Source organism: Triticum dicoccoides, chromosome 5A, assembly GCF_002162155.2.
Source record: "Triticum dicoccoides isolate Atlit2015 ecotype Zavitan chromosome 5A, WEW_v2.0, whole genome shotgun sequence".
Lineage (NCBI taxonomy): Eukaryota > Viridiplantae > Streptophyta > Magnoliopsida > Poales > Poaceae > Triticum > Triticum dicoccoides.
This window is the reverse complement of record NC_041388.1, coordinates 375,337,941-375,351,026: the sequence shown is the minus strand read 5'-3', so window position 1 is coordinate 375,351,026 and position 13,086 is coordinate 375,337,941. Positions and strand designations below refer to the sequence as shown.

General features: G+C 44.1%; 1 protein-coding gene across 1 annotated transcript; it reads left to right on the top strand.

Moving 5' to 3' along the window:
* Positions 1–57: 57 nt before the first annotated feature.
* On the top strand, positions 58–12,361 carry LOC119301617 (serine protease HTRA3-like). The gene is made up of 13 exons (XM_037578611.1): positions 58–262; positions 344–423; positions 552–855; positions 974–997; positions 1,135–1,266; positions 1,357–1,481; positions 1,567–1,857; positions 8,513–8,643; positions 9,285–9,405; positions 9,497–9,586; positions 11,704–11,808; positions 11,904–11,995; positions 12,072–12,361. The coding sequence occupies exons 2-13, from the start codon at positions 361–363 to the stop codon at positions 12,145–12,147; spliced, it is 1,554 nt and encodes a 517-aa protein (XP_037434508.1). The 5' UTR covers positions 58–262; positions 344–360; the 3' UTR covers positions 12,148–12,361.
* Positions 12,362–13,086: the final 725 nt, after the last annotated feature.

The window sequence follows — 13,086 nt, the reverse complement described above, 5'->3', positions numbered from 1 at the left end:
CGGAGCATCTCAACCATCCAAACCCACCTCCTCTCCTCCGCAGGGCCCCGCCCGACTCCACCCTCCCGTGATCCCTACCTTTCCCCTCTCCTCTCGTCTCCTCTCCTCTCTCATGCTCCGACCTGCCCAACCCCGAATCCAACCCAGTGCATCTCTTTGCTAATCCGCCGACTCTGTGCATCCGCCGCTGTGCGCCGCCATCGCCGCCCCCGTTCTACCTCGGTGCGTACCTGCTCTCTCCACCCCGACATCGATTTTTCAGGTATGCGCTCTTAATCCCCACTCCCCAGCTCCCCCGCCCAAAAAAAAAACCAACTTTTTGGCATATCTCTGGTGGATGCAGCCCCTCATAGCCGACACATGGAGGAGATCATCCCAGTAGGCCGCGAACATGTATCCCCGCAGACCCCACTCACGGAAGTGGTAATCTCTCTCTCTCTCTCTCTCTCTCTCTCTCTCTCTCTCTCTCTCTCTCTCTCTAGCCCAAATAATTACTGTCACGCATAGACGAGTTGTATAATTTCTTAACGATTCTAATTTCTCGTGCCCAGATATCAACCAGTGAAACCACCTCTGGCGTCGATGAGCTATGTGCAGGAGATTTCTACAATCTTCGCGGCGTTGATGACGACACAAAGGCAAGTAAGAAGCGACAGCTGAGGATGAGAGAGGAACGGATACAAAACAGACGCTTAAAGAAGCAACGTAAAAGAAGGGAGGCTCAAGAAACCGTGGAGAGGGCCCTCAAGCTAAGAGAGGAACTGCGTCAAAACAGGCTCGATTTCGAGGCGTCGGTAAAGGGCAGAGAGGACGAGTTCTACTACACCCCTCGGTGGAGGAGGGCAGTCCCTGTTGGTGGGCAATTCACCCTCTTCCCTCCTACAGTTATTCTTGTCTTCCTTCTTTTAAATACTGTATATACAAGTTGTTCTTCCCTTTGTAATAACTTTGTCGCTATACCAACTTATTGCAGATAAGGTCAAAAAACCATTACCAGGTTATTTGCTTCTCTTGTCATTGTATTTATACCTATATATATATATATATATATATATATATATGAACAAGGAACAAGTTTCGTTTATCCTCTAGTGCTCCGTGTTTAGTGAAGGGTGTTGCTTTTTGATTTTTAAGATTTTGAATGGATTCCGTATGATTCGATGGATGAGTTTGGGAGAGTATCTGAGCTCAAGCATACAAGTTGGAGAGTTGAGGAACTCACATTACAACTGGCTAAGTCTATTGTCGGACTTGAGTCATATTCAGGTGAAATTTTTTATGTCAGCATGTTATTATTTATGTTAAGTAGTATCAATTTTGCTATGCCACAACAAGTTCTATTTCTGTTCCCTGCAGGAAACAAGCATCTTTTCTCTTGCTCCGGAACTATTGTCGAGTATCTCATGGGTACTGGTTATGTGGTAACATCTGCAAGTTTAGTTAAATGGCCACACCAAGATAAGCAGGCTGATCAACTTAAGGTTGCTGCATTCTTTTGCTTTCTTCATTATCGTATTATTATCATCTAAACAATCAACTTACTTTGCTATCTGATATTTTTTCTAGATCGATGTACATTTACCAAGTGGAGAAGTACTCAAGGGCTCAGTCTCAAATGTTGATTTTTCTTACAACATATGTGTGGTTGAAGTCCCTTCAACTTTGCAGCTGCCAACGAAAAGATTCAGTGCTGACACTAGAATTTTCAATTTTTATGAGCGCCATCCAAAAGATGTTGTAGCTGTAGGCCGTCTTTGTAAGCCTTGGAGCTTGAACGCTGCTTTGGGGAAACTGGTTCCAAAAAGAAGCCAGTTTGATTGTGAAGAGCTTCTTGTTTCATCTTGCAGGATTTCAAAGGTAATCCAAACGACTGAAGTCATTTTGCAAATTGATATCTGACACAACAATTATATAGTTTACTTAAAAACATATAATGCAGATTTGGTGTGTTTGGTTCCTTATTTGAGCACCATCGGTAGAACTGTAGCAACCTTGATCTTAGGTTTTCGTTGCATATCCATAACTGATATTGGAAGGACATTATAGTATCCCATGCATTAATTATGGCAACATCCCATATGAACTTGTTCAGAAAAACTGATTATATACCAAGTTTTCAAACCTATTAATCATAACCAACTAATTATTTGGGTAAACCATTTCATAAAACCACCTCTGTTCCATTTTATTATTTCGGAAAACCACTCTTTAAAAACTGACAGTTGTATGCCCACCTATCAGTGACACAAAGAAATTGGGTACTAGTTTTCTGGAACTATGTTGTTCATGGATGGGAGACAACAGCCACTGTCATGTGCTAAACTGGGTAAAGGTCCGGAGACCAGGGATAGAGCACCCACCCTCATTTAGGGCTGTCAGGGCTCAACCCTGAGAGGCTCGGAGGTTTTGTTAGTGTCTTTTTGTTAATGATGGCTTGATTATAAATGAGTACTTCATGTTCCTTTTATATGGAATTCTTGACTTGATGGCTCAGAAACTAATGTCCAACTTAAATGAAATATCTCTAATTGAAAGTAAACTAATCTCATCTCTTATCTATATTTTATTAACTATTTAGGTCTGTATCGTTAACTTTCTAAAGGCAATCCTTATTTCTTTATTTGATTGGATGAGTTTAGGATCTATTGTGCTACAGCTCCACCCGCTACAGTATGTGTGAACACTGACCATACTATTTCCATAATTTGGGCTAGGGGCTGGTTCGCCCATGACTGCCACAATTCTAAAAATCCTGGTTCTCTGAAAGTGTGGAAAAGGTTGTTGTTTTGTGGAACTGCTCATTAGAGTGGCTCCTTATAGTTTGGAAGAAAAGGTGCAATTTAAGAAATTTACTTAATTGTTTTGGTACTACAGTGAAACTGCTCATTAGAGTGGCTCCTTATAGTTTGGAAGAAAAGGTGCAATTTAAGAAATTTACTTAATTGTTTTGATACTACAGTGAAACTGCTCATTAGAATTTTGTTAGCTTGCGCCTCCATAGGTATTAGTGTGATCGTCCCATGGTTCAGCTTCAAGTTATGGTGCCTTTCCACATTTAGAGAGAGCAGTTTGTACCAGTATTTCTTGTATGAAGTTCCAGAAATTTCTTGCAAAAGAAAATGGTGCATCATTCCTATAGCACTATATAATTACCTGTTTCGCAATTCATATTAGCTACGCCCAGCGCATCGGATTCGATGGGGATGCATATCTCCGATTTGCAAATTGTAGAAGGGGTTTGTGAACCCGATGATTCCGATTCGCTAACTCTAGTATGCAGCGTATTTTTCTCTTTATGGAGATGAGCACACTAGGTGGGCCACATATTTTATTATACATCTGATTCATACCTAACAAAAGAACAGCCACCAGGCCCACTAGAGAATGGGAACCTAATCTGCTGGCTTCACATCCAGACTTCCTAGTCCTTGTGATCCCTGGTGGTACACAGGCACACATCTTTGGCTGCATTCGGCATTGCAATGGATTATGGTAATCCAGCTTTTCCCTATTTTGGTCTTTGTTTAGCCAACTTATCTCTAATTCCTTCCTAAAAAAACACTTATCTCTAGTTCTATGACTATTTTCCCACATCCAACAACAACAACAACAACAAAGCCTTTAGTCCCAAACAAGTTGGGGTAGGCTAGAGGTGAAACCCATAAGATCTCGCAACCAACTCATGGCTCTGGCACATGGATAGCAAGCTTCCACGCACCCCTGTCCATAGCTAGCTCTTTGTCGATACTCCAATCCTTCAGGTCTCTCTTAACGGACTCCTCCCATGTCAAAATCGGTCGACCCCGCCCTCTCTTGACATTCTCCGCACGCTTTAGCCGTCCGCTATGCACTGGAGCTTCTGGAGGCCTGCGCTGAATATGCCCAAACCATCTCAAACGATGTTGGACAAGCTTCTCCTCAATTGGTGCTACCCCAACTCTATCTCGTATATCATCATTCCGGACTCGATCCTTCCTCATGTGGCCACACATCCATCTCAACATACGCATCTCCGCCACACCTAACTGTTGAACATGTCGCCTTTTAGTCGGCCAACACTCCGCGCCATACAACATTGCGGGTCGAACCGCCGTCCTGTAGAACTTGCCTTTTAGCTTTTGTGGCACTCTCTTGTCACAGAGAATGCCAGAAGCTTGGCGCCACTTCATCCATCCGGCTTTGATTCGATGGTTCACATCTTCATCAATACCCCCATCCTCCTGCAACATTGACCCCAAATACCGAAAGGTGTCCTTCCGAGGTACCACCTGGCCATCAAGGCTAACCTCCTCCTCACAGCTAGTAGTACTGAAACCGCACATCATGTACTCGGTTTTAGTTCTACTAAGCCTAAACCCTTTCGATTCCAAGGTTTGTCTCCATAACTCTAACTTCCTATTTACCCCCGTCCGACTATATCGTCAACTAGCACCACATCATCCGCAAAGAGCATACACCATGGGATATCTCCTTGTATACCCCTTGTGACCTCATCCATCACCAATGCAAAAAGATAAGGGCTCAAAGCTGACCCCTGATGCAGTCCTATCTTAATCGGGAAGTCATCGGTGTCGACATCACTTGTTCGAACACTTGTCACAACATTATTGTACATGTCCTTGATGAGGGTAATGTACTTTGCTGGGACTTTGTGTTTCTCCAAGGCCCACCACATGACATTCCGCGGTATCTTATCATAGGCCTTCTCCAAGTCAATGAACACCATATGCAAGTCCTTCTTATGCTCCCTATATCTCTCCATAAGTTGTCGTACCAAGAAAATGGCTTCCATGGTCGACCTCCCAGGCATGAAACCAAACTGATTTTTGGTCACGCTTGTCATTCTTATTAAGCGGTGCTCAATGACTCTCTCCCATAGCTTCATTGTATGGCTCATCAGCTTAATTCCACGGTAATTAGTACAACTCTGAACATCCCCCTTGTTCTTGAAGATTGGTACTAATATACTCCGTCTCCATTCTTCTGGCATCTTGTTTGCCTGAAAAATGAGGTTGAAAAGCTTGGTTAGCCATACTATCGCTATGTCCCCGAGACCTTTCCACACCTCAATGAGGATACAATCAGGGCCCATCGCCTTGCCTCCTTTCATCCTTTTTAAGCCTCCTTCACCTCAGACTCCTGGATGCGCCGCACAAAACGCATGCTGGTCTCATCAAAGGAGTCATTCAGTTCAATGGTAGAACTCTCATTCTCCCCATTGAACAGCTTGTCGAAGTACTCCCGCCATCTATGCTTAATCTCTTCGTCCTTCACCAAGAGTTGGCCTGCTCCGTCCTTGATGCATTTGACTTGGCCAATATCCCTCGTCTTCCTCTCCCGGATCTTAGCCATCTTATAGATGTCCCTTTCACCTTCCTTCGTGCCTAACCGTTGGTAGAGGTCCTCATATGCCCGACCCCTTGCTTCACCAACAGCTCGCTTTGCGGCCTTCTTCGCCATCTTGTACTTCTCTATGTTGTCTGCACTCCTATCCAGGTATAGGCGTCTGAAGCAATCTTTCTTCTCTTTAAGCGCCTTCTGGACATCATCATTCCACCACCAGGTATCCTTATCTTCGCTTCTCCTTCCCCTGGACACTCCAAACTCCTCCGAGGCCACCTTACGAATGCAAGTCGCCATCTTCATCCACACATTGTCCGCATCCCCTCCTTCCTCCCAAGGGCCCTCCTTAAATACCCTCTCCTTGAACACCTGAGCTACCTCCCCCTTGAGCTTCCACCACTTCGTTCTAGCGACCTTGGCCCGCTTATCCCGCTGGACACGAATCCGAAAGCGGAAGTCAGCAACCACCAGCTTATGCTGGGGTACAACACTCTCCCCAGGTATCACCTTACAGTCTAGGCACGCACGCCTATCTTCTCTTCTCGAGAGGATGAAATCAATCTGGCTAGAGTGTTGGCCACTACTAAAAGTCACCAGATGTGATTCTCTCTTTCTAAAGAGGGTGTTAGCTACAATCATGTTGTAGGCTAGAGCAAAGCTTAAGACATCTTCTCCTTCTTGATTCCTGATGCCATAGCCAAAGCCCCCATGCGCCCCTTCAAAACCTGTGTTAGATGTACCCACGTGGCCATTGAGGTCTCCTCCTATGAAGAGCTTCTCACCAATCGGTACACTCCTAACCATGTCTTCCAAGCCTTCCCAGAACTCCCTCTTGGTGTTCTCATTGTGGCCTACTTGCGGGGCATATGCGCTGATAACATTGAGAACCAAGTCCTCAGCTACCAGCTTGACCAGGATAATCCGGTCCCCACGTCTCCTGACGTCTACCACTCCATACTTGAGGCTCTTGTTGATCAAGATGCCTACGCCATTTCTATTTGCAGCCATCCCCGTGTACCACAGCTTGAAGCCGGTATTCTCCACCTCCTTCGCCTTCTGTCCTCTCCATTTGGTTTCTTGGACGCAAAGGATATCAACACCTCTCCTCATTGCTGCATCAACTAGCTCCCGAAGCTTCCCTGTCAGAGACCCTACGTTCCAGCTACCTAAGCGAATCCTCCTAGGCTCGGCTAGCTTCCTTACCCTTCGCACTCGTCGAGTCAAATGCGAAGACCCTTGCTCATTTTCCACTACATCCGGGCGCCGATGTAGCGCGCCACTAAGGATGCGACGACCCGATCCTCGCTCACTTGCCACCGTATCCGGATCAAGATACGGCGCGCCACTTGGGGGGTGACGGCCCGGCCCTTGCCCATTTTCCACCACACCCGGGTTCCGATGTGGCGCGTCGCTGAGAGGGTTACGCCCCAACGAAAATCTTTTGGGTTTCATCTCCATAAGAGTGGCTGAGTTTTTACGTTGGCTCGCCAAGCCTATCACAACCCTCCTCCTTTACCCGGGCTTGGGACCGGCTATGTTGAGACAACATAGGCGGAGTTCTCAGCATAGTCCAGCAACCGCAAATTGAGCCTTCTCCTACCCCGACGCTGCAGGCACATAACTTTCCTCAGTTCTTCTGCTAGCTCGCCATCTCCTTAATACACATATGCCTCCCTGCCTGCTCTGTCCCATGGTGCTTGTGCTCTGGTGGATGGAGGAGAGGAGCCTCATCCAGGCATCTATCGACGCTGCACGGGAGGTGCTGCGACAGACCAGCAGCCATGTATGCGCTGATGTCGTCACTCGGATAGCCCTGTCAACTCAGGAAAGCTGCAGCGGTGTCTAGCCTGTAATAGCTGTCGCAGTGATTCCATTTTTGCGGTTCACTTGAGATTGACGTATCGTGAGCGAATGTCCACCGATCTGTACCGATTTCGAACACTGGTCTAGATCTATCAATTGATCTAGATCTGGGTTCGAAGCCCATTACACCGAATCCAGTATCTATGGTTTTATCTTTCTGAATTCAATGGCAATGCAATATTCCTCTGTGAAACAAGTCTGAGAGTCATTGTCAGTTGCCACGTTTGCCGATGAATTTTGGAGAACTATGATAAGATGTACTGTATTCTACTCCCTCCGTTCCGAATTACTTGTCTTAGATTTGTCTAGATACGGATGTATCTAGCACTAAAATGAGTCTAGATACATCCGTATCTAGACAAATCCAAGACAAGTAATTTAGAACGGAGGGAGTACACGATAGCGGCTTCTCCCTACAATACCCTGGGGTATTGTGTGTGCCCGCACCCTGTCATATAAGGGAATGACTCAGGGTAGACAAAGCAAGTACCCTGCAAGTATCTGGGGTCTAAACCAATTAAGGAGATATTTCCCATAATTCAAGGAGATATTTTCCTTCAGGAGGTACTCTCCATGACTACCACTCAGAGAAGAAGTCGGAAGCCTTGACTGCCAAGACTCATCATCGTCTCCATCATGGGAGATATTCCCCATATATAGAAGACCTCGGAGACCCCAACATAGGGGGATGGTTAAACTCACAAGAGAAGCAACTCAACACCGCAATGCCTAGCTTGTAGATCCAATCTAGTTCTTGTAATCCGTAACCTCGCATCAATGTACACAACTACACATGGCAGAATGTAGGGCTAGTATCCAACATGGGGCCCTGAACCTGGGTATATAATTGTCTCCATCGTCTCCGAAGTCTACGACAGTGTCCCCTCATTGCCCGACTCGACACCTAAATTGTATGTATACCTTCGTGTACAGGATCGGCGGAATTAATCACCAACAACATTCTTCGTTCAGAGATTCTTAGACAAATCTTTGAAAGGACAGCCTGTGGTCTGTGTTTACCACTGTCTATGGTTAGCCTACCTGCTACCGCAGCTTGCCTGCAAGGAATGTTTGTTAATCCAAGACGTATGAGCATTTGCACTGAAGAACTTATCAAAAATTTAATTGGTTACAGTTTCTTATATCACCAACTCTGTTTTGAATGACAATATTTATTAGTTAAGTGTCCATGTTGAAGTTTTTCAGCTGTGCCACGGATATAAATCTGCCGGAATGTTACATGTTAGGAAATTTCTTCATAATTGGTCATCCACGTTTGCCACAGTGATAATTGCATTTCTTGCAGAGAGGTGTTGGGGGTCCTCTGATGGATTTTGATGGAAATATCATCGGCATGAACTTCTATGACAAGAAAGAGACCCCTTTCCTTCCAGGTTTCATTGTGTTGAAGTGTTTGCAGCACTTCAATGATTTCAAGTATGTCTTTTGTTACTTATGTTTTGTTAAAAGGAAGTATCAAGTAGGCTTGCATTTTCTAGCCCATAGTTAGAGTCACAATAGTGATTGTCAAAATATGTTATGTGTAATATTGAAGTGACTAGGCTATTTTTAGATTTCTAGTTTGAAGTTTAGTGTTTCGTATTTCTTAGTAATTTTCCTTGTGGAGATTTTGTCGATGGTTCAAACATTACCAACAGTTGTGTGTTAACTATAGTTAGATTGAGCTACCGACAGAGCATAAAGCAGCAATAGAACTTTGTTTCTTTATGACAAATGTTTTTAGCCATAGCTAACTGTATGACCTCCTATACTGCTCTATGTTTTCAGTGCTCTCTAATGGTCAATCTGGGCAAGTTATCTGAAAAGATGAATGCACAGTTTAAACACCCCTCTTGTTATATACTAACTTTGGTTCAACAATGTCAATATTCTCATTTTAATGTGTGGTATGTTGGAAGCTCTTCTTTCTTCGCTAGTACTTCATTGTCCCACGTTTTCATTACTCTAATTAAGCTACACCTTCATTGATATATTGTAGGCAAGTTAGTAAGAAGTGTGGTCTATTATTGCTGCACTTTATAGCGTTGTTTATTAAAATAAACTATGTCATGACACAGGAAGGTCATACGACCATTGCATGGACTGCGAGTTAGAACTCTTCACGAAGATGAACAGCTTACTGCACTTGAAAAGATACATCATGGGTTCCCTGAGGTCCGTGGTGTGATCGTGGAGAAGGTGTGCATTTTTTCTGCTGCGCTTCATTCTTGCATTGATCCACAAAATTGGGAGTTCCATATTTTTCTTAATCTTACGAGTTGTGTTGCAGGTTGAAGTACCTTCAGCTGAACATTCTGAGATAAAGGTCGGGGATATCATCACTCATGTTAATGATGTACCTTTCTCCAGCGCTGCAGAGGTTTGTATCCTTGTAACATTAAGGTTATTATTATGTGCATGAAGAAATTGCTGAAGAAGGCGTTTGGTTGATGGGAAATGGGATGTGGGAATGGGAAAACGACTTCACTCCCTTGTTTGGTTCACAGGATATGAAAAATATAGGTTGGGATTGGAAAAGATGCCATTTTTCCTACTCCTGTAATCCCAGAGGAGGGAATTGTCGGTATGTGATCTAGATCGAGAATTAACTTTCATCTTTCTCAACCCGTGGATGGCCCTTCTTCCTCGACAGTATACTAAATTACTTGCCTTGATGCCCATGGGTCAATCCCCATCATGGCATGTGTCATCGTGTCACTGGTTGCCGGCACCCTTGGACTAGTCACCTGCTCTGGCCATATGTGTCACCCAGGTGCTCGGCATCTTCCTTGTTGCTTGATAGCACCAGCCGATCTCGCCTTACATTGCTGCGCACTCTCCCTAGCAGCACCCAATCACGGTCATCGCATATGGTTGAGTTGAGCCTCCTCCTTTGTTGCCTCCTGGGGTATCGTCTTGACCACCCCTCATGTTATCGAACACAGCTGGTGCATTCCAAGTTCCATTGTCTATCACCCATCAGATGCTGCTGCTCTAGATTCATGTTAGAGGTTACACTACTCAGTCTTCAGCTCCTTTTGGTGCCGGGCTGCTACTCCAATTGGGGTTATGGGAACACTACTTGTGCTAGTTGCTGGAGGTTCCCGCTGCTTGATCTGTATCCTGTGATACTCAGTTTTGATCTAGGACTCGTCGCTAAGAATGAAGCAGCTTGCAAAGTGTGAGGCAACTAGGTTCTTGGAATCACATTTGATCTTTTTAATGTTTTTCTGATATATGAAACCCACCTTTTTTTATTGGGAAATGCTTACCTTCAGCCGGCAGATCGCTACAGTGCGACCCGCCCCCTTCTCTGTGTGACGTGTGTATGGGTGTCTTTTGCGTCTATCTTTCTGCAACATTATGTGTGTTGCAAAATTGCTTTCCGCAACAACAACCATGTTGCAAAAAATAAAGACGAAAAAAACTACAAATATTTTCTGCAACTTTGTCTGTGTTGCAATTTTTTTCACGCAACAACATCCATGTTGCAAAAATAGTGAAGAAAAAATTTCTGCAACATTACCTATGTTGCAAAAGATTTCTGCAACATAATATTTGTTGCAAAGTATTCTGCAACACTACCCTTGTTGCAATGATGAGAACAACATTGGACGCTGGATGGTTGTACATCTACGGTTGGCGAGGCGGCGGATCTTTTAGAAAGATCCTAAAAGATCCGCTGGCCGACGCGTAGCGCGGCCCTTTTTTATTTTGTCTTGGTCTCATAAAATTTAATTCCTACCTCAGTATATGCAGTTGTGAGAATATCACTAAGTTGTTGCGCCCCGAAACCCACTTTCATATCCCACCTGATATCCCAATTCCAAACCCATCATGCAACCAAAGCCCAAATGCCACTTCAGAGGCCATGTCCAAGGTCCAAGGAGGCAAGGACTAGTCCTACCAAAACCTGAAAACAAGTATACCAAAATGTTATAGATACAAGTCTTGGCAGTAAACTTATGGCATCTCCGGTCAGCAGCACTGACCCTAGGATGTGCAAGACTCAGGGAGCAAAACCCGAGACACACACGTGGCCATCTAGTAATGGACAAATAAACCTCATATTGCTCTCGGAGAATTAGGGTTTACAAAAGAAGCGTGACCCCCTTCCTCTCTACCCTTGGGCTCCTATTTGTAGGAAGGTGTCTAAAGGGGTGTACTTTGGCCGTTTGCCTTCCTCCATGACTGCGGAGCACATGCTGCAGGATCTCGACCATATGCGGGGGTGTCAGTCCTGCAGGGACATCGGCCATGATGGCATGCATCTGAAAGAAAGGGGGGAGGCGGGTAGGTTCCTTGTTGGTGAAGTGTGGGTTTGGGGTAATGCTGGGACTGTCCCCCGGACACAAATACGAAGATATGTAGTAGCATTAGAAAAGCAGATATGGCATCACTGGTGGCATCATTAGTAGGTTCCATCTGGTTAACACCAGGAACTGTTGTTAATTTGCACAATGTTGTTTGACAACATATATGTTTTCTGCTTGTCAGCTGGGGGGCATACTGCTGGATACGTGCGCTCAGCACATGCTGCAGAGACAGAAATTGGACCCAACAAAAGGCGGAAACCAGATGGAAACAGTGATAAGCCTCAAGGTTTGGTGTAAATATTAGTGCATAAAGTGTTTGCTATGATTCTCACTGACGTGCTGATTGTAGCTTCTTGTGTCCTATTTGTATATCCCATCCAGTTTGATGTGAAAACAGTGAGAGGTCGCAGATCTGAAGCCACAACCAGAACAATCGACGTCAGCAGGTTTAATCCTACTGGTGGATTCAACAGGTAATTTAGTCGTGTATGAACTAAGAAACAGTCTAGTTCGTTAGTATTTTTGTGTTGATATATCGTTTGCTCGCAGGTGGCCGCTTGGGAGACTTTATTTTATTCGGCGGGTTGAGAACGGAACCCTTTTCACCGAAAAGCACCGTGGCTAACAGGGAATCAACTTCATTTTGCCCCTTATGGTTAGAGCTGATTTGTATCCCGCTGGAGTAGTAATTAGGATTAGTGTTCAGTCAGGATTGATACTACTTTGAGCAGACCGTTTTCTTTTGCAAGGACAAATTTGGCAAACTTACTCGCAGACTGAAGGAACTACCTTGAATTCTATTTAAGATATACTAGTAATAATCCGGTATTTATTTCTTCCAGGGAAATATTTTTGGAAAATTCTAAGCAGCAAGTAGCAGCTGTCTTCCTATGGTATGTGGCTGCTGTCCAATGGGATTTTGCCTATATAGGAAGAGCACATGCTTGCAGGAAGCTTACACATGTAGATATCGTAACATAATTGCTAAATCCGAATTTTAAAAATTATTTATCTTGCAAACCATTAATATCATCAGTTTGGCTAAAGCACATCTAGATGTGCTCTAAGTATTGCACATCTAAGTCCTATGTCATTGATTTACTCTAATATTCGTGCAAGCATTTTCTTCTGTCTTTTTTCTTTTTCTTTCTAGTTTGATGTGCAATAACTAGGGCACATCTAGATGTGCTAGACAGAGCCATCATCTCATTAGCGATCCAACTTTACCTATGTGTTTGCCTTACCGGGGGCTATGAAACATGAACCCATGTTGACATGTTTTTGTGAAAAGAAGTTGTTGCTATCAGTTGCCAGATTATGTCATCGCACTTGCCATTTTAAGTTGGAACATTTGTCAAAACTTACTCCATGGATACCCAAGAGAACACATATGGCAGTGACACTTGTTATTTAACATGTTTTCATCTCATATTGGCCATTAAGTATTGAGCATATTGTTGTGTGTTATTTATAGTTGTGATGTACGCAAAACTGTTAATTTGTTTTTTCTATCATGTTATGTGGCCTTTTATAGGTATTTTTTATATTAACATGTAAATATTGT

Excerpts from the sequence above, each read along its gene's own strand:
- LOC119301617 (XM_037578611.1), top strand. The coding sequence starts at position 361 with ATGGAGGAGATCATCCCAGTAGGCCGCGAACATGTATCCCCGCAGACC. Across the intron at positions 856-973 it reads GAGGAGGGCAGTCCCTGTTG|ATAAGGTCAAAAAACCATTA; the intron begins GTGGGCAATTCA and ends AACTTATTGCAG. Across the intron at positions 9,587-11,703 it reads CTTTCTCCAGCGCTGCAGAG|CTGGGGGGCATACTGCTGGA; the intron begins GTTTGTATCCTT and ends TCTGCTTGTCAG.